At 35.6% G+C, this 24,135-nt stretch overlaps 1 protein-coding gene across 1 annotated transcript in view; it reads left to right on the forward strand.

Annotated features, from left to right (window-relative positions):
* The first annotated feature begins 1,691 nt into the window (after positions 1-1,691).
* PpD3 (protein phosphatase D3) overlaps positions 1,692-24,135 on the forward strand; it is a 132,374-nt gene continuing 109,930 nt past the window's right edge. The window contains exons 1-3 of the mRNA XM_089091409.1: positions 1,692-1,814; positions 18,650-18,770; positions 20,246-20,635. Of these exons, the coding sequence (XP_088947535.1) occupies positions 18,674-18,770; positions 20,246-20,635 (487 nt within the window). The 5' untranslated portion in view covers positions 1,692-1,814; positions 18,650-18,673. The remainder of the gene's footprint in view (positions 1,815-18,649; positions 18,771-20,245; positions 20,636-24,135) is intronic.

The raw sequence follows: 24,135 nt of genomic DNA on the forward strand, positions 1-24,135 counted from the left end.
CACGGAACAAATTGAGGGGAAGCAATTCTCCTGGACTTAGATTACGCTTATGATTTAAACATCCTAAATGAAAGTGTAAGCAAAATAAATGAATTTTTAGAGGTTTTTGCGAGTTCAGGGTGCTAGAATAGGTTTGGAAATAAATGTTAAGAAAACTAAGTCACTTAGGCAAGGAATAAGTGAAGATGAAAAGGTGATATTGGGTAACGAACAGACTGATCAGGTGGACAGCTTCACATATCTTGGTGGCATTATTAGTAAAGACGATGGGAGCAGTGAAGATGTTAAAAGTACAATAGCTAAGGCTCAGAGTGTTTTTTCACGGTTAAAAGAGTTTGGAAGAATAGGAAGAAAAGTATACAAACCAAGATTAAAATATTGGAAGCTACAGTGATGATGGCGGTCAAATATAGCTCTGAATTATGGTCGCTCCAAAAAGCAGATAAGGGTTTGCTTGATGCTTTCCAAAGAAATTGCCTACGGATTGTTTTAGGTACCCGGCGGACTGACCGTATTTCAAACAGTAGGCTCTACGAAAAGTGTGGTTCAATCCCGCTTTCTAGGGCTACAATGAGAGAAAGGTTAAGATGGCTAGGGCACGTTCTGCGGATGAAGGACGACATATTGCTAAAGGTTGTCCTTTTCGGCCAACCGTCTAAGCGGGTCGTCCGCGTTGGGGTGGAAAAATATCATTAAGAAAGACTTAAAGAAAATGGGAACTTCCTGGGAGGGTGAAAAAAGAGAGGCTTTGAATAGATTGGGATGTAGGAGGAGCGTGCGTAGCTTTGTTGGCCTCAGGAATCTTGGTGCTGCGGTGAGTTGCAAGTAGTTGTAATAATAGTTTTCTAATACATCTATTTTTTTTCATATTCTAGAAAAACCTGTCCATGGCAAGAGAACGAAAGAGCATTTGGTCAGTTGGTAAGGGAGTGGAGGCAAATGATGTTATGGGCAGAGGGATTGGGGGTACTCTCTGAAGCTCAAACTCCGACTCCTAAATAGCAATGTCCTCTCTATACTGATTTATGGATGTGAGACATGGGCATTGACAAAACAACTTGAGAAACGAATACAATGTTTTCGAAAATAACTGTCTTCGGCGCAGTGGGGATCCACTGGTCCGTAAGAATTACGAACGCTGCCATACGTGAAAGGCCGGAACTACCGCTAATAGTTAAAAAATCCTAATTAGGTGATGGCCATATTAGGGTCCTATGATCCATATGGGCGATGGCAGGCTCCCCCATGATGTTTGGTGTTGCCCCCCCCGGCATTAGAAGACGTGGGAGATAGAGAGCGACGCTTGGCCGATCCCTAGAGAAGGAGACTACTTTGACGAGGACATCTTTGGAAGATCTGTGGTCTCAAGCTCTTCAGAGGTCGTCGTGGAGAGGCACCGTTGTCGCCTTATGCGCCAGACGGCGTGGTAGGAACTAAGTCTAAGTAAGAGGGGGGAGGGTTAAAGCAGTAGGTAGCCATATTTTGGAAGGAGTGAAAGCAAATAATGTTGTGGACAGAGGGGGGGAAGCAGTAGGAAGCCATAGCAGTGGAAACAGACTGTACCATGCGGTGATTATCTAGGCCAAACACTGGCTGGTAAAAAATAGAAGACAATCAACTATATCGGTCTCATGGATTTTTTTTTATTTTTCTTTTCTTCCCGCCACTTTTTCACTGATGTAAGCCTAGGTTTTCAAACTCCCTAGGAAAAGAAAAAAGAAATTAGCGAGAATGCAATTTGTGGCATATTAGCTCTGCTACGCATTTGGCAAAGTCGGTAAGATTGCCGTGAATTTAGAAAAAAGAAACAGAAGGTTCGTAATCTTTGTTGAATTCTGTAGGATTGGACTGTAGGTTTGAGCTGTGAAAAGTATTGTAGGCCTTTAATTAATATAATCAAATTGCGTAAAATAGTACTGGTATTAGGCTAGTTGAAAAACCAAGAAGCCTGGCTTAATGCTAAGAAAGAAGCTGATATGCTAGCCTAGGCAATGGTAAAAAAGCTTTAAGGATGGATATATACTGTTCAATTCCCTTTTAATCTCTTCACAAATCTAATAGGATATCAATTCAAGGTAAAATTCTACTTTAGTTACTTTTGGCTATCTTGGAAAGGGGTTGGGTTAGGAAAATGAAACTTTCAGGGATGGATCTACATGCTAAGGTATGTCACGGGAAGGTACATTGAAGTACCTACTTCTACTCCTCCCCCCCTCTATATAATGGTAAATTACTGTACCCACATTACTAGTTGTTTTAGCTCATTTGTCCTCGAAGTTGATTCTGATATTTGTAGTGCTCTATCTATTAGTGGTTTAGAAATATTTAAAAAGCTTCTTAAGTAAAGTTTTAGACATTTTTGAGTTTTGGGAAGGGGGGATTTCAAAAACATCTTCCCATGACATAACTTGTCTTCTAAAGTCAATTCTGATGTTTGTAGCCCTCTATCAATTAGTGCTTTAGAAATATTTGAAAAGCTTCTAAAGTAGAATTTTAGAAAATTTTGAGTTTGGGGGGAAGGTGGATTTTAAAAACCTCTTCCCTTCATGAGTGCATGGCCCTATAAAAATAAAAACATCTTCTCATAACATAGGCTAGTTTGTCCTCTAAAAACAATTTGGATTTTTTTACTGGTCTATCTCTTGTCAGATCCTTTCCCTAATTAATAAAGATTAAATGGCTGATCAACACAGAGTTGCCTTGTACCCTATGGCACCTGCATGCTACTGTTAAAGGGGTTATGATAAGCAAAGTTGTGACATCACAAATGGGTTTTATAAGCAATCTCAGCTATATAGTAGCCTAAATAAGTTAAATGGATTGTTAAATGAAAATAGGATTTTGGAATATATTTTAATGAACAAGGTTAAAAGCTGAAGTTGTGTAAGGTAAGCAGTGATTTATAATTATGATGGATGAAATGTGAGCTAAAACAACTAGTAATGTGCAGTAATTTACCATTATATAGAGGGGGGGAGGAGTGGAGGTAGGTACTTTAAAGTACCTTCCTGGGATATACCTTAGCATGTAGATCCATCCCTGGAAGTTTCATTTTCCTTTATTCATGTTTGCTCTATAATATTATGAGGTATAAAAAGTCATCTGTAAGTCTTTATTTTTGTTTGCTCTATAATAGCAGGAGGCTTAAAAAGTCATCTGTATGACTTTATTCATAATGCTTTATAGTAGAAAGATATATTAAAAAGTCGTCTGTATGACTTTATTTAGGCTGCTTTATTAATGAAATCAGGTAGGACTAGGCTATAAAAAGCCATCTGTATGACTTTTTGTTGTTTTCTCTATGTACTAGCAGGAGGCATAAAAAGTCATCTGTATGGCTTTATTTAAGTTTGCTCTATAAAATAAAGGCATAAAAAGTCATATATAGGACTTCATTTATGTTTGCTCTAAAATAGTATGAGGTATAAAAAGCCATCTGTGTTACTTTATTTATGTTTGCTCTATAATAGCAGGATGCATAAAAGTCATCTGTATGACTTTATTCATAATGCTTTATAGTAGAATTATATATTGATAAGTTGTCTGTATGACTTTATTTAGGCTGCTCTATAAATAAAATCATGTAGGACTAGGCTATAAAAAGCCATCTGTATGACTTTTTGTTGTTTTCTTTATGTACTAGCAGGAGGCATAAAAAGTCATTTGTATGACTTTATTTAAGTTTGCTCTATAAAAGAAAGGCATAAAAAGTCATATATAGGACTTCATTCATGTTTGCTCTATAATAGTATGAGGTATAAAAAGCCATCTGTATGACTATTTATGTTTGCTCTATAATAGCAGGAGGCATAAAAGTCATCTGTATGACTTTATTTCGGCTGCTCTATATACAAAATCCTGTTGGCCTAGGCTATAAATAGCCATCTGTATGACTTTTTGTTGTTTTCTCTATGTATCATTGGGGTAGCCTAATATAATTTCTTCTGTATGACATTTTAGTGGATCATATGTCAAATAAGAAAACTATTCATACTTCTCTTTAATAATTTGATGTTTAAAAAGTCATACAGAAAACTTTATCATTCTCCATGTTTAAAGAAAACACAATATTGTCTCTTGTTTGATTTTATAGTACTTTCTACATAAGATTAAATAACAATTTGTTGCTTAGAGTATAAAGAACCAATGACTTTAATAGTCAAACATTGCTCACCCCTGTGTAAAACTCCTACAGAAATTATCTCCCCCCCCCCTTTTCTGTGACTGGTTGGTCTAAAATCACTTTCCATTCATAAAATAGGACTTGAGCCCTCAATTTCTTATCTAATGAGCACTCTCCAAAGTGTTTGTGACCATGAGGTGGAGGTGTAGATAAGGATGGGGCAGTCCCCCTCCTATACAGAATATTTTTTTTTTATTTTGGAGTTTAATGTTACTTTTTACTTTCTTAATAACAACATAGGCCTAGACCAGAAATATTCCCATAAATCATTAGAGAGAAGATATCTACTTCATATTCTTTTGGGCTCTTTTTAAAGTTTCTTTTGTAATCCCTACCCCCCCCCCCCCCCCAACAACAAAAATCCAGGTTACAGACCAGGGGTATATACATCAATTTCTACCTCTACCCTTCCTTTGTCTCTCCCTTAGAACTAATTCTGTATTTATCTGATGGCTCAGTGAGAGCTGGGATTTTTTGGCATTAAAATTGACCCTTTGAGTAAAGCACGAATGACACAGTAGGTTTTAGACTTTTCCAGTGAGAGAAGGAGGCAATACCCAAACTCTTGTTTGTAGTGATTTTTGTTCATTTCAAGCTTGATTTGTATATTCAATTTAAGTTTCATTCGTTATAAGATTTATTTATTCATTTACATTAATATCTATTGTATGTATGTTTGCATTGATTGTTTATTTAATTTCTGTTTGTTTTAAGTTTCATTTTTACTTCAATAGTAAAATATTTTTTTGTTTTTTAAGATTGATTTTCATATTCAATCTAATCATTACTTGCTTTAAGATCTATTTATTCATTTATATTATTACTTGTATGTTTTTTGCCAGGATTGTTTATTTAATTTCTGTTCGTTTTGGGTTTCATTTAGTCTTTAATAGTAATTTCTGGTTGTTATGAGTTTGAATTTTTACAGGTATTTGTATCTGTTAATCTTAAGTTTAAAATAGCTTTTACTTTTCTTTGAAAATCTTCTTTTTCGGAAAGTTTTTTTTAATTAATCACCATAAACAAAAGTGTGGCTACTACCAGATTCCCTAACTGTAAAAGTCTAAAGCTTACTATATAATTGGTGCTTAACTGAAAATAAATTATATTGCAAAAATTTTCTTTATTACAACATTGAAAATAAAATGAAAACTAAATTGAAATAAATCTTGAACTGATGAGCTCTTAGTTATTAATATCAATTGATTAATATCAAATTGATTTTTTTTAATCAATTTGATTAATATCAAATATTCAATTTGATTTTATTAGTTCATTCCAAAACTATTTAAGACACATATAATTTTCAGTAAAGTGGCAATGATGGAGTAGGCTTTAGACTTTTACAGGTAGGGAAGGGGGCAGTAGCCAAACTCTTGTTTTCGTTGATTATTGCTTGTTTTAAGCTTGATTTGATAATTCAATCTAAATTTTACTTATTTTAAGATTTATTGATTTCTATTTGTACCTGTTGTATGTTTGCTATGATTGTTTATCTAATTCCTGTTCATTTTGGATTTCATTTATTCTTTAACAGTAAAAGATTTTTATTCATCTGAAGCTTGAGTTTCATTTTCACTTTAAGTTTTATTTATTTTAAGATTTATTTATCAATTTATGTTACTACCTTTTTGTATGCTTGTTCCCTATGATTGTTCATTTAATTCCAGTATGTTTTGGGTTTCATTAATTTTTTAGTAGGCCTAGTAATTTCTGATTGTTTTGAGTTTGAATTACTATAGGATTTCTGCTGATCTTAAGTCTAATATGGCCTTTGCTTTTCTATGAAAAACTTATTTTTGGAAAGTTTTCTTTCAATCAATTTCTGTTTGTTTTTGATTGCCAAAGTCTCAAGTTTTTTAAAACTCCCTATTTCAAAATCATTTTTTTAACATCAAAGCTATCTTAAAATTTTGATCAGAAGCATTTGGAAAAAAAAGCGCATGAAGACTTATTTGCAGACTTATCTTCCTTTTCTTCCAACCTTTTTTCAACTGTGACCCCTGGACCTTGGCTATTCTACTTTTAAGATCTTCACTGCATTCACCACCTTTACTAATTTAATTAAATTTAATTAAGAAAAACTTTTTCAACAAAATAAGTCTTTTTAAAAAAGTAAGGAACTCCATTAAGCCAAAATGAACAAAAATAGAATTAAACAATCTACCAATTATACAACTACCACAAATGAGTAATGATAAATAAATGAAACCCAAAACAAACAGATATTAAAATAAATAAGAGTCAAATTCAAAATGAGCAGAACTTAATATGATTAGGGTTCTAAACCCCAAGCTTTCTAAAAGCCAGAATGTAATTTGTGCTTTACTGAATAAAATTAAAATGAATTTACTGAAAAGAAATCTGCATTGTCAGTTTAATATACATATGCTGGTATTCATCCCTTAAAATATTAATAGATTTTTGATTTCTTAAAGTTACAAAAGTGAAAACATTTAAAAGAATTTTTCAGTAAAGTAAAAATTATATTCTGTCTTTTAGAAAGCTTGGGGTTTAGAACCCTATTTGTATTAATTTCTGCTCGTTTTGAGTTTGACTTATTTATTTTGATTTCTGTTTGTTTGGAGTTTCATTTATTTATTGATACTGATTTGTGGTAGTTGTATTCTTGGTAGATTATTTTATTCTATTCTTGTTCATTTTTGGTTTAATGGAGTTCTTTGCTTTAAAAAAAAAAAACTTATTTTGTTGAAAAAGTTTTTTTTTAAATAATTTCTGTTCGTTTTATATTGACATAGTCTTTTTCAGAGAGAAAGACTGAACCTCTTCTAAAGTTAAACAACCATTTCTTGCATAAAAACCTTAAATACCCCTTGGGCATAGCTTACAACCCTTGACCCTAATCTCTGGGGATTGTTGCAATCCCAAAGGCCTTGTTATACGATATTTAAACCATTTTGAACAGAATAGCTATCTCAAAATTTCTATTAGAAGTATTTCAGGACAATACAATGTGTATGGGTGTGGGGGGGAGGGGCGTAACTTAAAACCCTTGCCCTGAAGACTGTAGGGGGAGTGTGGAGTGTCCTGCTTAAAGACATAATTGCCAGAACTTTCAACATCGTTGAACAAAATGGCTCTCTCAAAATCTTGATTGGATTTGTTTGGGGAAATGGTGGGCTTGGAAGGGGTGTTAGTTGCCTTCCAATCACTTTCGGCTAAAATAAAGGGCATTAGCCATTTCAATTTCCAATCAAATGAGCTCTCTTTGAAGTTTTTGTGACAATGCTTTGTATAAAAACCTTATATGCCCCCAGGGCATAACTTACAACCCTTGCTCTGAGGGATGTGGGGGAGGGGGTGTCATCTTCAAAGACTTAATTTCAAGAACTTTCAACTACGTTGGACAAAACAGCTATCTCAAGTTTTGATTGGATGTGTTTGGGGAAAAGGTGGGCGTGAGAGGGGGTTAGTTGCCCTCCAATCACTTTCGACTATTAAAAAGGGCCCTAGCCCTTTGAATTTCTAGTCAAAGGAGCCGTTTCGAAGTTTCTCTAACATTGCTTTCTATGAAAACCTTATGCCCCCAGGGCATAACTGACAATCCTTGCCCTGATGGCTGTGGGGGGGTAGGGGGTACGTCCTCAAAGACATAATTTACAGAACTTTCAACTTTGTTGATAAAAATGGCTATCTAAAATTTTGATTGGATGTGTTTGGGGAAATGCTGGTTGTGAGAGGGGGGGGGGGTTAGTTGCCCTTCAATCACTTTCAACTATTAAAAAGGGCAGTAGCCCTTTCAAATTCCAATCGAATGAGCCCTTTTTGAAGTTTCTATAACTTTGCTTTCTATAATAACCTTATATTCCCCCAGGGAATAACTTATAATACTTGCCCTGAGGGCTGTGGTGGGGTTCTCATCCTCAAAGACATAATTTCCAGAACTTTCAACTAGTTTGAAAAAAATGGCTGTCTCAAAATTTTGATTATAGGCCTGTGTGTCTGGGGAAATGGTGGGCGTGAAAGGGGTTTGTTGCCCTCTTTTCATCTTTAAATATTCAAAAGAGCACTAGACATTTCAATTTCCAATCGAATGAGCCCTTTTTGAAGTTTCTGTAACAATACTTTCTATAAAAACCTTATATGCCCCATGGGCAAAACTTTCAACCCTTGTTGTCCTCAAAGACATAATTTACAGAACTTTAAACTACGTTGAAAAAAATGGCTACCTCAAAATGTTGATTGGAAGTGTTTGGGGAAAACGTGGGTGTGAGAGAGGGGTTAGTTGCCCTCCAAGCACTTGACTATTAAAAAGGGCAGTAGCCCCTTTGAATTTCTAATTGAATGAGCCCTTTTTTAAACTTCTATGACAAAGCTTTCAATAAAAATCTTATATGCCCCCGGGGTGTAACTTAAAACCCTTGCCCTGAAGACTTTGGGGGAGTGTGGAGTGTCCTGCTCAAAGACATAATTTCCAGAACTTTCAACTGCATTGAACAAAATGGCTATCTAAAAAATTTGATTGGATGTGTTTGGGGAAATGGTGGGCTTTGAAGGGGTGTTAGTTGCCTTCCAATCACTATCGACTATTAAAAAGGGCACTAGCCATTGCAATCTTCAATCGAATAAGCCCTTTTTGAAGTTTCTATAACCATGCTTTCTATAAAAACCTTATATGCCCCCAGGGCTTTACTTACAACCCTTGCCTTGAAGTTTGTGGAGGGGGGGAGGTGTCATCCTCAAAGACCTAATTTCTAGATCTTTCAACTACGTTGAACAAAATGGCTATCTCAAAGTTTTTATTGTATGTGTTTGGGGAAATAGTGGGCGTGAGAGGTGGGTTAGTTGCCCTCCAATCACTTTTGACTATTAAAAAGGGCACTAGCCCTTTGAATTTTCAATCAAAGGACCCCATTTGAAGTTTCTACAACATTGCTTTCCATGAAAACCTTATGCCCCCAGGGCATAACTAACAATCCACAGCCCTGATGGCTGTGGGGGGGGGGGTGTCGTCCTCAAAGACATAACCTACAAAACTTTCAACTACGTTGAAAACATGGCTATCTAAAATTTTGATCTCATGTGTTTGGGGAAATGGTGGTCGTGAGGAGGGGGGGGGGGGTTAGTTGCCCTTCAATCCATTTTGACTATTGAAAAGGGCAGTAGCCCCTTTGAATTTCCGATTGAATTAGCCGTTCTTTAAGTTTCTATGACAAAGCTTTCAATAAAAACCTTATATGCCCCAGGGCATGACTTAAAACCCTTGCCCTTAAGACTGTGGGGGGAGTGTGGATTGTCTTGATCAAAGACATAATTTCCAGAACTGTGTTGAACATTTTGGCTATCTAAAAATTTTGATTGGATGTGTTTGGGGATATGGTTGGGTTGGAAAGGGGGAAACCTTATATGCCCCCAGGGTATAACTGACAATCCTTGCCCTGTCGGCTTTGGGGGGGGGTGTCATCCTCAAAGAAATAATTTACAGAACTTACAACTACGCTGAAAAAAACGGCTATCTCAAAATTTTGATTGTATGTTTCTGGGGAAATGGCGGCTGTGAGAGGTGGTTAGTTGCCCGCCAATCATTTTAACTATTAAAAAGGGCAATAGTCCTCTCTATTTCCTATCGAATGAGCCCTTTTTGAAGTTTTTACGACAACGCTTTCTATAAAAACCTTATGCCCCAAGGGTATAACTTACAACCCTTGCCGTGAGGGTTGTGGGGGGGTTGTCATCCTTAAAGAGCTAATTTCCAAAACTTTCAACTACGTTGAACAAAATAGCTATAAAAAATTTTGATTGTATTGTTTGGGAAAAAAGGTGGGTGTGATTGGGGGTTAGTTGCCCTCCAATCACTTTCGACTATTAAAAAGGGCACTAGCCCTTTGAATTTTCAATCAAATGAGCCCTTTTTCAAGTTTCTATGACAAAGCTTTCAATAAAATTCTTATATGCCCCCAGGGCATAACTTATAACCCTTGCCCTGAAGACTCTGGGGGGAGTTAGTTGCCTTCCAATCACTTTGACTATTTAAAAGGGCACTAGCCATTTCAATTTCCAATCAAATGAGCCCTTTTTGAAGTTTCTACGACGAAGCTTCTATAAAAGAAAACCTTATATGCCCCAGGGCATAACTTTCAACCATTGTCCTGAGGGCTGTGAGGGGTTGTCATCCTCAAAGATCTAATTTTCCGAACTTTCAACTACATTGAACAAAATGACTGTCTCAAAATTTTGATTGGGTGTGTTGGGGGAAAAGGTGGTCGTGAGAGGGGGGGGGGGGTTATTTGCCCTCCAACCACTTTTGACTATTAAAGAAGGGCACTAGCCCTTTGAATTTCCAATCGAATGAGCCCTTTTTCAAGTTTTTACGGCGAAGCTTTCAATAAAAACCTTTTTATTCCATGCTCTCCCATAACCTTTGTTGTACCCTTAGTACAAAGTTTATCAAAATATTCCATGAAAATGGAGATAAAAACAACCCTGTTGACCTGATTCACTACAAAAGCAGCTGCTAACCTCATTTCCCACCTCCGGAAAATCATTCATTATGCTAACACTTTCATCTAGGACACTTAAACCATCAGCATAATTTAAGTCTAGGAGACTTTAACTTACACTTTTTATTCCATGCTCTCCCATAGCCTTTGTTGTGCCCTTATTACAAAGTTTATCAAAATGTTCCATGAAAACGGAGATAAAACACAACCCTGTTGAACTGATTCACTACAAAACCAGCTGCTAACCTCATTTCCCACCTCCAGAAAATCATTCATTATGCTAACACTTTCATTTAGGACACTTAAACCATCAGCGTAATTTAAGTCTAGGAGACTTTAACTTACATTTTTTATTCCATGCTCTCCCATAGTCTTTGTTGTGTCCTTAGTACAAAGTTTATCAAAATGTTCCATGAAAACAGAGATAAAACACAACCTTATTGACCTGATTCACTACAAAACCAGCTGCTAACCTCATTTCCCACCTCCGGAAAATCACTCATTATGCTAACACTTTCATATAGGACACTTAAACCATCAGCATAATTTAAGTATAGGAGACTTTAACTTACACTTTTTATTCCATGCTCTCCCATAGCCTGTGTTGTGCCCGTAGTACAAAGTTTATCAAAATGTTCCATGAAAACAGAGATAAAACACAACCCTATTGACCTGATTCACTACAAAACCAGCTGCTAACCTCATTTCCCACCTCCGGAAAATCATTCATTATGCTAACACTTTCATCTAGGACACTTAAACCATCAGCATAATTTAAGTATAGGAGACTTTAACTTACACTTTTTATTCCATGCTCTCCCAGAGCCTTTGTTGTGCCCTTAGTACAAAGTTTATCAAAATGTTCCATGAAAACAGAGATAAAACACAACCTTATTGACCTGATTCACTACAAAACCAGCTGCTAACCTCATTTCCCATCACCGGAAAATCATTCATTATGGTAACACTTTCATCTAGGACACTTAAACCATCAGCATAATTTAAGTATAGGAGACTTTAACTTACACTTTTTATTCCATGCTCTCCCATAGCCTGTGTTGTGCCCGTAGTACAAAGTTTATCAAAATGTTCCATGAAAACGGAGATAAAACACAAACCTGTTGACCTGATTCACTACAAAACCAGCTGCTAACCTCATTTCCCACCTCCGGAAAATCATTAATTATGCTAACACTTTCATCTAGGACACTTAAACCATCAGCATAATTTAAGTATAGGAGACTTTAACTTACACTTTTTATTCAATGCTCTCCCATAGCCTTTGTTGTGCCCTTAGTACAAAGTTTATCAAAATGTTCCATGAAAACAGAGATAAAACACAACCCTATTGACCTGATTCACTACAAAACCAGCTGCTAACCTCATTTCCCACCTCCGGAAAATCACTCATTATGCTAACACTTTCATCTAGGACACTTAAACCATCAGCATAATTTAAGTATAGGAGACTTTAACTTACACTTTTTATTCCATGCTCTCCCATAGCCTTTGTTGCGCCCTTAGTACAAAGTTTATCAAAATGTTCCATGAAAACGGAGATAAAACACAACCCTGTTGACCTGATTCACTACAAAACCAGCTGCTAACCTCATTTCCCACCTCCGGAAAATCACTCATTATGCTAACACTTTCATCTAGGACACTTAAACCATCAGCATAATTTAAGTCTAGGAGACTTTAACTTACACTTTTTATTCCATGCTCTCCCATAGCCTTTGTTGAGCCCTTAGTACAAAGTTTATCAAAATGTTCCATGAAAACAGAGATAAAACACAACCCTATTGACCTGATTCACTACAAAACCAGCTGCTAACCTCATTTCCCACCTCCGGAAAATCACTCATTATGGTAACACTTTCATCTAGGACACTTAAACCATCAGCATAATTTAAGTCTAGGAGACTTTAACTTACACTTTTTATTCCATGCTCTCCCATAGCCTTTGTTGTGCCCTTAGTACAAAGTTTATCAAAATGTTCCATGAAAATTGAGATAAAACACAACCTTGTTGACCTGATTCACTACAAAACCAGCTGCTAACCTCATTTCCCACCTCCGGAAAATCATTCATTATGGTAACACTTTCATCTAGGACACTTAAACCATCAGCATAATTTAAGTCTAGGAGACTTTAACTTACACTTTTTATTCCATGCTCTCGCATAGCCTTTGTTGTGCCCTTAGTACAAAGTTTATCAAAATGTTCCATGAAAACGGAGATAAAACACAACCCTGTTGACCTGATTCACTACAAAACCAGCTGCTAACCTCATTTCCCATCTCCGGAAAATCATTCATTATGGTAACACTTTCATCTAGGACACTTAAACCATCAGCATAATTTAAGTCTAGGAGACTTTAACTTACACTTTTTATTCCATGCTCTCCCATAGCCTGTGTTGTGCCCGTAGTACAAAGTTTATCAAAATGTTCCATGAAAACGGAGATAAAACACAACCCTGCTGACCTGATTCATTACAAATCTAGCTGCTAACCTCATTTCCGACCTTAACTGCAGAAATGTTATTCTCATAGATATCAATTATTACTTTAATGTATGTATCTGGTATACCATACAAGGATAATACCTTCATTAAAGCTCATCTTTCAGCTTAATTAAATGCTTCTTTAATGAATAAACCCGAGGACTAAAGGGCTTGGATGACTTGGACACTTCTCAATCATTAATCTAAGAGTGAAGTTAAGGTTGGTGCTGCCTCTCCACTCCCTAAAGGCCCTCAGTTTTTCTCAATTTTATCTATGGCATCTCTAAGTCTATAAAGTATCATCGTACTATGTAATTTGCTTCTGATAGAAACCAAGCTAATGCCTCTATAATTATCAAACTCACTCTGACCACCTTTCTTATTGAGGGGTTTAATTAAAAAATTTTCCTAAAAATACTGGATACTTCCCATTTTTCAAAAATCATATTCATAATCTTCATTAGTTTATCTCCAACAGCACAATCATCATATTTAAGAAACTCATTTATCACACTATCAGCACCTGGTGCCTTACTATTTTGTATTCCTTTTAGTACTGTGTCTGTTGCTTCCTTACAAAATAACTTTTTCTTCACTTCCAAGGTGTCACAAACTCTCCCATTCTTTCTGTATCATGGTTTAGCACATTTTCAAAATCTTTTTTCCATCTCTCTTTCCATCTTTCTTTATCACTAATTGTGCCAACGTCCTTATCTTTAATTATGACAAGTCCGGATTGACTATTCTTTCTTATTTTTTTTTACTTGCCAATACAATATTTGACTTCTCTAGGAAGGAAAGTAACAATAAGACAAGTGAACAACATGACATACTTAAGAGCACTGGACTGGGCTCCAAATTATTTGAGATGTGACATTAGTTTTCTACCCATGTAACCTCTGGCGTATTGAAATGTCCTTCCAATATCATGTTTTTATACCTCTAGGATACAAGCACAATCATTTATGCAAGTGCCTTGTAAGAATGGAGATGATTTGGTGCATTAGGACTTCTGTAAATGCTACCTAAAGCGAAATAGCCTGCAGAAGTTTTAATCTTTAGTCACAAGCAATCCACATGTTCTGGGTTATTACTTGGGAACTCAAGTTGGCCCACCTCAGTGTCATTTTTGGTGTAAATTGCAATACCTTGTCTGCAAATTCTAGTCCCATTTGTGTGGAGTTGATATCCACTTATCATTAGGTCACTAGCCCTTAGATTACAGTCTGATGACCTTGGTTTGAATTCAGAAGCTGCAAAATACCTGCTTTTGTCTTGTCAGGCATAACTTTAGTTTCTGGCACCTTGTTGGTTAGCACATCCACATTTGTACCTAGCACTTCCCATTTTTGAAATGGTTGTTTCTAGAACTTGGGTAGAGATGTAGATGTAGAGATGTTGGGTAGGTAGAGATGTAGATTCTTCTTCTTCTTTTTGTTTGGATTGTTGTGGAGATGCTTTTGCATAATGTTGACACTGGGACCAAATTCTAGGTATGAGTGTTGCTGGTTTTAATCAACAAGTTTTGTCAATTGGTTGAGTTCTGTTGAGTGTTGCTGGTTTTAATCGACAAGTTTTGTCAATTGGTTGAGTTCTGTTGAGTGTTGCTGGTTTTAATCAACAAGTTTTGTCAATTGGTTGAGTTCTGTTGAGTGTTGCTGGTTTTAATCAACAAGTTTTGTCAATTGGTTGAGTTCTACTAGGCCAGAAAGGAACCTATCTTGCCTTTTTTTTGTTTCCCTTCATGTCAGGATGCAATATATGCAGTCTTTCCAGAATATGTGGTTGCATAGATCTAGGAATGATAACGTCTATTGCCTTTCAGAAGGATTTTATCTGTGACAGCCAAGTCATCTCTAACTTGGTAGAAACTTGATACAACAGATGAAAGTTTGTTAAGTGTTTTTGGTACTTGGACATATCAGAAGTTGCTTTGAAACAAAATGTATATAGAAATTATTTTCTTGTCAATTTTACATGACAGTCAAGGTAGAGATGAGTCGGATTATTTGGGACATGAATCCCTTTGCTAAGCCTGTGCTTAATATAAAATTCATAAGGCTGAATTTTGTGAAGCATTCTCTGTAGTATAGGGGAATGATTTAACAGCTGTGTCATTCAGTTGGGATTTTAATAGCTCGTGATCTATTTTTATCCTAAAATGTTGACTATGCATATACTGATGGAAGTGATGACAGCAAAAAGTAATAGCACTGATTTCTTTCTTTGTTTTCAACTATTTTTTGTTTATTGTTACAAAAGAGACCTGGATGAATAGGACATAATTTCATTATTTTAGAAGACTACTGCTCTCAGCTCAGATTTTAAGCCGTCAGCTTGGAGTTGAACTTCTATGAATTTCAGCTTGGAGTTCTACTTGATGGATCAAAATACTTTGCAGATTTTACAGTCTTAAAAAAATATTTTAAGACTTTACAATATTACAGTCTTAAAAATAGAGTTTCTCTTAACTCTTCATGATTAGCTGTTCATTTAAATGTACTCTCTTCCAAAAGAGGTCATGGGGGTTCCTTCACACTTGAAATATTTGAGCTGAAGCCATTAGCTGAGCTGCAGAGGTAAATTGCTGGAGGATAGTTGAGTAAGATTGTCCCAAAGTATATTCATAACAAGCAAAAAGGTTAAGTGTCTTTTTTTTCCTGGTGATAGGGCAGGTTAGGCCTTTTATTGTGACCTCTTCTGTGACTTTAGAGTGAAGGGCTAAAAATCAGGCTCAAGAAATCAGAGATTACGGTAGTGTCTTCCTTGCCATAATTACATAAATCATTTCCCTCTTGTGTATAATGGGTGGTAGCTTTAGGACATGGTGTTTTGGGGCTTGATGAACATTAGCTATGCCCTGCATAGCCATTGGAAATATGAGCTTACGCTAATCTGTATATGATTTTTGAGGACTGGTTTGGAATATTTTGAAGTCATTTTTCTATATATTAAACAAAGTTGCTCCAAGGACAGTTTAACACATTAGTGTCCATTTTTCTAAAAGGCTCTGGCCCAATTGGGTCACCAATTGCTGGTTTTGGCCACCATGGCTGGGTGTAGCCAATCAGTACCAGCTCGTTTAACCACTAGAAAGTTTTTCTTGCTCGACCTCATAATTACATATGGTTAATCTTAAGTGACATCTTTCTGTGGACGCTGGGCTGGTTAATATTAACCAAGTACTTTTGACAAGATGGTTCCCAATCACATGGTTAATGATGTTCTCTGAGGTGGGAATTTGTCCAAATGTTAGTAATCTTCAACAGAATAAAGTCCACTGGGTAACTGCTATCTAGAGGAATTGCCCAAGGATAGCTTGATGTTTATTCATAATGAGATTTGACTAATGCTCAGATTTAGCTAAGGTAAAACTGCCGCTAAGGCTGATATTTTAGCTTATGTTGGACCCATTCTAGAGCCATTACTAAGTTTAATTTATTTTAACTGCTTTGAATTTTAACTTATACAGTCAATCATATAGCTACCTCATTAATTCTTAGCTGAATAAATAAATTAAAACAAAACTTTATAGGAATTTAAGCATGTTATGAGCCTTTAAATTACCAAATAGGACCACCACCACGGCCAGATCCTAAAGTGCTACAATTGCCCAAATTTGCGTGCTACACAGCGATTTTCGGTGCTTTGGTAAAAGAATTGACTTTATAGTGCCAAATTAGGATTTTTCTGCTGTTTTAGCACTACTGAAGCAACCCTGAGCACGTGCTACAGTGCTACACATAATGAAATAGTGCTAAAATAGTACTTTTATGCTACAGGTGGCAACTTTGTATATATATATATATATATATATATATATATATATATATATATATATATATATATATATATATATATATATATATATATATATATATATATATATATATATATATCTATCTATCACATCACTATCTATCTATATATATATATATATATATATATATATATATATATATATATATATATATATATATATATATATATGTATATATATATATATATATATATATATATATATATATATATATATATATATATATATATATATATATATATATATATATATATATATATATATATATATATATATATATATATATATATATATATATATATATATATATATATATATATATATATATATATATATATATATATATATATATATGCCAATCCTTTAAGAATGACTCCTGAATCACTAAGGCCGTTTAATTAGAATAAATAGCTATTTTAAAAGTACTAAAAAAAAAACTTTAGCTTAAAGAGCAAGGTATTGACAAGTGGAGCATACTTCCTCATATATGTAATAATTTCTGTTCTTTTTAAGTTTGTGCTGCTTACTTTCAGTTGAAAAAACTTGTTTCTTTTTATTTACATTTAATTCATGGTCGTTGTTTAAATAATGCTGGGAAATCCAGTGCCCCCTCCATGGAAAATTCCCTTCCCCCATGAAAAATTCCTCCATGGAAAGATCCTCGTACGTGACCCCCCTGACTCCCCCCTCACCAGAAAAATCCCCCCTGAAGAAGTCTGTATGCTTCCCAATAACTAATACTATATGTAAACAATGGGCAAAGTTCATAACTACAGCCCTTCCTCCAGGGACTAGGGGGGTTAAGTCATCCTCAAGTACAAAGTTATTAGATTTGTCAACTATGCTGAACAAAATGGCTATCTAAAAATTTGGATTGCATGACTTGGAAAAAAAAAATTGGAAAAAATGAGCATGAGAGGGGGTTAGCTTTCCTCCAATATTATCGGTCACTTAAAAAGGGCACTAGAACTTGTGATTTCCGATCAAATGAGCCCTTTCTCGATCTTGTACAATCACTGGTACGATACGATACCCCCCCCCCCCAAAAAAAAAATAGTTACGAATAAACATACATCCATTATCTTTCTTCTGGCAAAAAATGCAAAATTCCACATTTTGTACATAAGAGCTTGAAACTTCTACAGTAGGGTTTCTGGTATGCTGAATCTGATGGAATGATTTTCATTAAGATCACTTGATGTTCTGGGGGTGTTTTCCCCCTTTTTCAAATATTGGGCAAATTTTTTTGGCTTGTAACTTTTGTTGGGTACCATTAAATTTGATGAATTTTAGATATTTTGAATAAACATCAAAATTCAATAATTTTGATGTAGGCTATCTATTGCTATCTAGACTCTGCTTCTTAGAGTTCAGGTTGCTATTGAGCTGCATTGCTCCTTACTTACAGTTCGTTACCACAAACTGTTTGAAGAGATCGCTAATGTTTAATTATCACAAACGAAAAGCACTGTCAAACACTTTAATATGTTCTCAGAAATGCTAACAACCTAATTCACACCTTTTGCAACATGTGGACCAGGTGTGATGAAGATTTTAATGAAATCTGTTGATAAACTTCTTACCTATTGTCCTGTTTTTTTTCCCCCAATTTTCTCAATTGTCTAATTATGTTGAGCTTTCTAAACTGATCTTATCCTTGAGCCTATCACATTTGCAGAGTACTGTTGTCTGTTGAGCAAAGATGACCATCCTTAACTGCAATAATGGTGAAAATGGAGTAGATGCTAGTTTTGAGCTAGCAGAGAAGACAAAAGAAGAGGCTAATGTATATTTCAAAAGTAGGTAAAAACTTGCTTTTGTTTCTAGGTTCATCTAATAGCTTCTAAACCTATAAAAAAGAACTTTTATGAAGCTTGTTGAGTTTTTATTTTTCTTGACTGAATATAGTAGTCCCTAATCTTGTTGATTTGCCAATTTTTGAGGTTACGCAAATACTTATGCTTCGCCTAAAATGAATTCATTAGTTCTTTGAAGGTACAGAACCATGTCTGAAAATGTGTGGTATGGATTAAAAAAAGATCACATGAAAGAAAAAAAAATAAATGTTAACCTTTTTTTAGAACTAAAATATTTTCTGATAGTTCTTAGATATATACGGTAGTATTAAATAGGGATATTTGGAAAAGACATTGAAGAAAACTTTTAATTTGATATAGTTGTTTCTAATCCCTTCAAACATTAAGGATTCCAGGAGATTTTTGCTTGTATCTTAAAATAGAAATGAACGAAAGAAAATGATAGCTATTTTAATGTGTAGCTAAGAATATGTGGAACGTATAAAAGCAGGAACTAGCACTAGCGCCAAAAAATCAACGCCATCTAGCGTTTTGTGTTTTTTGGCATTTTTCAAGCTTTGCAATTATTTTTTTTCTGAAACTAAAATCAGAAACTTATAACTACACTAATTTTTACAATTCCTTTAACTTTATCTTATTATTGCACTGAAAAAGGCCAAGAGACACCAAACTCTAGATGGCAATAGTTATTTTTTTGTTGATACTAGCTTCACTTTCCTTTCTTCTGTAGGAATAAGAGTATGCACCTACTCTATGATGTGTGGGTTGATAACAAAGCAGAAAAGTTAAGTAGATGCATATTGAAAAATACAATAAATGGCTTTGGTACCTTTCCAAGTAGAAATATTCATTAAGAATCTTGGCCTGTTATTTGAATACCACATCAAATAACAGGCACCACTTGGGCACCACTTGGGTACCTACCCTACACATCAAAGGGTACCCAAGGAGCACTGACAAAATAGGAATCAAAGCTGTTGTCCATTTTTAACCTTATTGGTAGTTTTGAAAATATATAAATTAAATGTTTTTGATTAAGGAGCAAAGATAGAGAATAGAAACACTCTGAGAAACTATGGGCAGAAGAGAAGTGGATGCATATTTGTGGGGTCAGTTTTATGCTAGTGAAGGATCACTAATTCTTTGGTAGTAAAGCATTATGGTATTAGTCTTGTAGCACAAAAAAGGAGATACGTCCGTCCTGCTTAAAACATGCATTTGAACCCAACATTTTTCAAGCAGTAAGGATTCCTTTGGATGAATTTCAGAGAGCGCTACCCTATCGCTACAGTGTGCAGGTGTACTCTTAGACATAACAGAAACACTTTGTGGCCCCTCTAATCCCCATTTTAACACTATTCTACGATATAGGATAATTGTTAGATGTGTATGGTGGAGCTGTGACTTCATTGACACGCCCTTCTTTTCTTGTATTACTTTATTTTATTTAATTGCAGATCAAGATTATCAGCAAGCCATTGAATTGTACACTAAAGCGATCGACTTGAATGGATCATCAGCAATCTACTATGCAAATCGAAGCTTTGCCTACTTAAAAACTGAATGTTTTGGTTATGCTGTATTAGATGCTACCAGGGCCATTGAAATAGACAAAAATAATGTCAAAGGCTATTATAGACGTGCCTCTGCTTATATGGCTTTGAATAAACCCAAATTGGCTTTAAGGGACTATGAGCTAGTAACAAGATTTAGGCCGAATGACAAAGATGCCAAAATCAAATATGACGAATGTAGCAAAATAGTCAAAAGACAGGCTTTTGAAAAAGCAATTTCTGTTGATGCTTTGCAAAGATCAGTTGCAGATTCTATAGACCTAGATACAATTGGTAAGTGTTGTCTATTTATTCAACATTGTGACTGCCACTAATGTACCTGTGTATTTCAGCGTCAGTGCCACTTGAGGATAGTAAAGACCTATATTCCTACGCTAATAACTAATCACCAATTAGAGTAAGGTTCAAGGTATACACATTAAGAAGTTTCAGCTCTTTTGCTGGTAATGAATGTTTTGAAGGAGTTTATATTTGTGTAGACTTCATGTTGGAACCTGGATCACTCAGTCAAAACTGTCATTGTCACCATTATACCATCATACTTACAGTGTTAGTATCACACCAGGATAGGGAAGTCCTATATTTCTAGTGTAATAAGTAACAATAGGATAGTATGAGTGCAATAGACTAATGTAACTAATCTCTGCGTAGCTTAAGATTGGTTTAAGGTGTACATATTAGGTATTTATGGCTATTGAGCAGGCAATGTATGTTTCGATCGCACTTGAGCCCTTTTTTATTTTGAAGAAAATTCTAGTGTCATCATTAACAAAGATATACCTCCACTTTTGACAATTTACATTTGTGTAAACTCCATATAACAACCATGTTTTTTCAGTTAATACTGCCATTGTTGCCATCGCACCTTCACATTGAAGTGCTAATATCACATGAGGGTAGGATGGTCGTTTGTTTTTGTGCAAAAAAGAAGACACATCACTGCTTCACATGTGAAAAATTGTTATCCTTGTCGTTCAAGACGGAGAACTGTAATTCTCTCAAATGGTATTTTCGGATATGGCGATTCCGATAGTGCAGTTGTCATTTCCAACTGATGTAATTTTTTTTTTTTTTTTTTTTTTTTTTTTTTTTTTTTTTTTTATAATTCCCATAATCTGAGCATGCTCTGAGTATCGCGGAGAGTGTAGCAGTTCCTGTGAAGCACATCCGTAATAGATCGCAGGTGAAACGGTGGTCTAGAAATCCGGAGCAAGCGGCGGCTTGTGCGTCGGCGAAGCTATGGCTGAAAGTTTAGCATGATAGCGGGAAGCCACGAAGTGGAATAGTGAACGAGATTCGAATCCATACTAAACGAAAGTTCAATAAAGCTTTAGATGCCCATCGTGCAACCCTCAAAGAAAATTTTGTGCAAAAGCTCAGTAAGAATCCGAACCTTATTTGGTCGCTTCAGTCTAAGCCTGAAGAAGCTAAGCCTACGTCTAATATTTCTGCTTATCAGTGGAGTGCTCACTTTGAGTCCGAGTGCAAAGTGCCTGATCCAGTTCTGCAGTCTAAGTACGAGACTGAGCTGTTTTCTATGCTTACCGACACCTTCAAGGGTTTCTCAGTGTCACCGGTCACGATTTGCCAGGCCGTTAAAAATCTAAAAAGGGTATACGCAATAGGCTGCGAAGGTATTTGTCCTCTACCTGTTTCTTTAGGAGGTTATGTTCTTTACCATCATATTGCCCTCCTGCTTCAGATGGTTTTGACACAAGGGATAGTCCCGAGTTGCTTTAGTCTGGGCATGGTTATACCGATATTAAAGAAGGGGAAGCCAGCCGAACAGCCTTCTTCGTATTGGCCAGTAACGATATCTTCAGTATTTTGTAAACTATTCGAGATCGTAGTGTTTGATGAGATTTATGATAAGTGTCAGATGCCTCCACACGAGCTTGGTTTTCGAAAAGGCCTCGGGTTCACCCATGTACTTTATCTTCTTGCTAACAAATTACTTGATGCTCATCTCCAGCTAGAAACTTTGATCTTAGGTCAGTATGATGTCAGGAGAGCTTTTGACTCTGGAATTCATGCCCAGATTTTGGTTGAGCTGTGTAAGCGAGGCGTGCGTTCTTCTATTGTAAGGTCACTACGTGATATGTATAGGAACCTCAAGCTTCGTGTTCGTTTGCAAGATGGTGAGCTTAGTCGGGAGATATCCGTACATAAGGGAATTAAGCAAGGGGCTATAACGTCTCCTACTTTGTATAATAACAGTGTTAATGATGCACAACAGGTTATCTCTCCGAGTTATATTTGCAAGCATATTGACTTGTCACTTCTGGGGTTTTGCAGATGATCTTTTAAATCTGTCTTGGTTGCTTTCTTCATTAGAAAATAACTTCTCGCGTCTTGCAAAATGTTATGCTGATATTGGTTTGCAGTTTAATGTAGAAAAGTCTGCTGTTTTGTTTTTTAATTGCCCTGAAGATAATGCTACAGTCAGGCTTGGTGGAAGTATCGTAACACCGTCTAGTCACATTACGTACCTTGGCCTGCCGATTGGTCGTAATCTTCGAGAGACTCAGTCTTTGCTTATTGAACACCTTTCTAAAAAAGTGCGCATTGCCTATGCGGGTGTTGTCACTAGCCGTCGCAATTCACGCCGTAAATATTTGGCTCGTCTTTATAATGCAGTAGCTTTGCCTCATGTCTTGTACCTGTCTCCTTTTTGGAAGCTCCTGAGTGCACGAAACAAGAAAGACATAAGGTCGGTATATTTCAAGTATGCCCGATATCTTCTTCAAGTGCCGCCTTTTGTTAGAAACCTCCATATTGCTGTGAAATATGGAATTGTTGAGCCTCTGAGTGCCGTGGAGGAGGTAATTCAGAATTACGTGAAAAAACTAGAGCTCCTGGATCACGAGTGGGCCCACCTTCTCAAATAGTTATGTTATTATGTAGTTTTTTCTGTTTGTATTTGTTTTTCTTGCCAGTTTTTGCTTTTTCTTTCTTTTTCTAGTTTGTGCTCTGTCTTTTTCTGTTTATTGTAAGACAGGTTATTAATAAAATTCATTCATTCATTCATAGTTAAGATGAGTTTCAAATAAAAAGATGACTAAACAATATACATGCATATTTATACGCGAAAAATAACTTCTTTCAACTAATCTGCTGACCTGTCTATGAACTTACAAAAATGAGTTTTTCTAGGGGCGTGTCAAGAATAAAATTTCCTTAAGACTGATTATAAATAGGGACTAACTTCGCAGCCAATACTTATAATGCAAATAAAAACATATATATTTTCTCACTGAGCTGCTACTGGAGTTACCGTGATAAAAAAAACAACAAAAAACAAAAACAATCTTAACGCTCCACTATACTCCTTCACACATCTCAAACAACCTTTAAAGAAAGACTCATGTAACAAATTAAAACTCATCATTAGAGTACATTTTTTCCTTAACTTTATTTCAAAATTTTTCTAACCTTTTTGTTTTATTATTTGTGGTATCATTACGTTTTCACAATTTTATTCCTCGATAAATACAGTAGAACTTCTAACTCCTAAACGAAAAATTTTCATGAAGTATAAAAATTAGATACTTGACACCCTACTTCCATTTAATCTCAATATCACTATATTTTAATCAGTTAATCGATGGATTTTAAGTAGCTGTTCTTGAGAGCAAAATGAAACTACTCCTAGAAGGGTGAATTTGAAGTTTGTTTACACGCATGCAAGTTTAATCTATATCTTTAAATCACTTGCTAAATTCAGTTATGCGACGTGTTGTTGATAAACGTCAGTGCTGTTACAGCTTGTGGAT

The sequence above is a fragment of the Artemia sp. Qi Xiang Cuo genome, chromosome 7, assembly GCF_049724085.1.
Source record: "Artemia sp. Qi Xiang Cuo chromosome 7, ASM4972408v1, whole genome shotgun sequence".
In the NCBI taxonomy this organism is placed as follows: Eukaryota; Metazoa; Arthropoda; class Branchiopoda; order Anostraca; family Artemiidae; genus Artemia; species Artemia sp. Qi Xiang Cuo.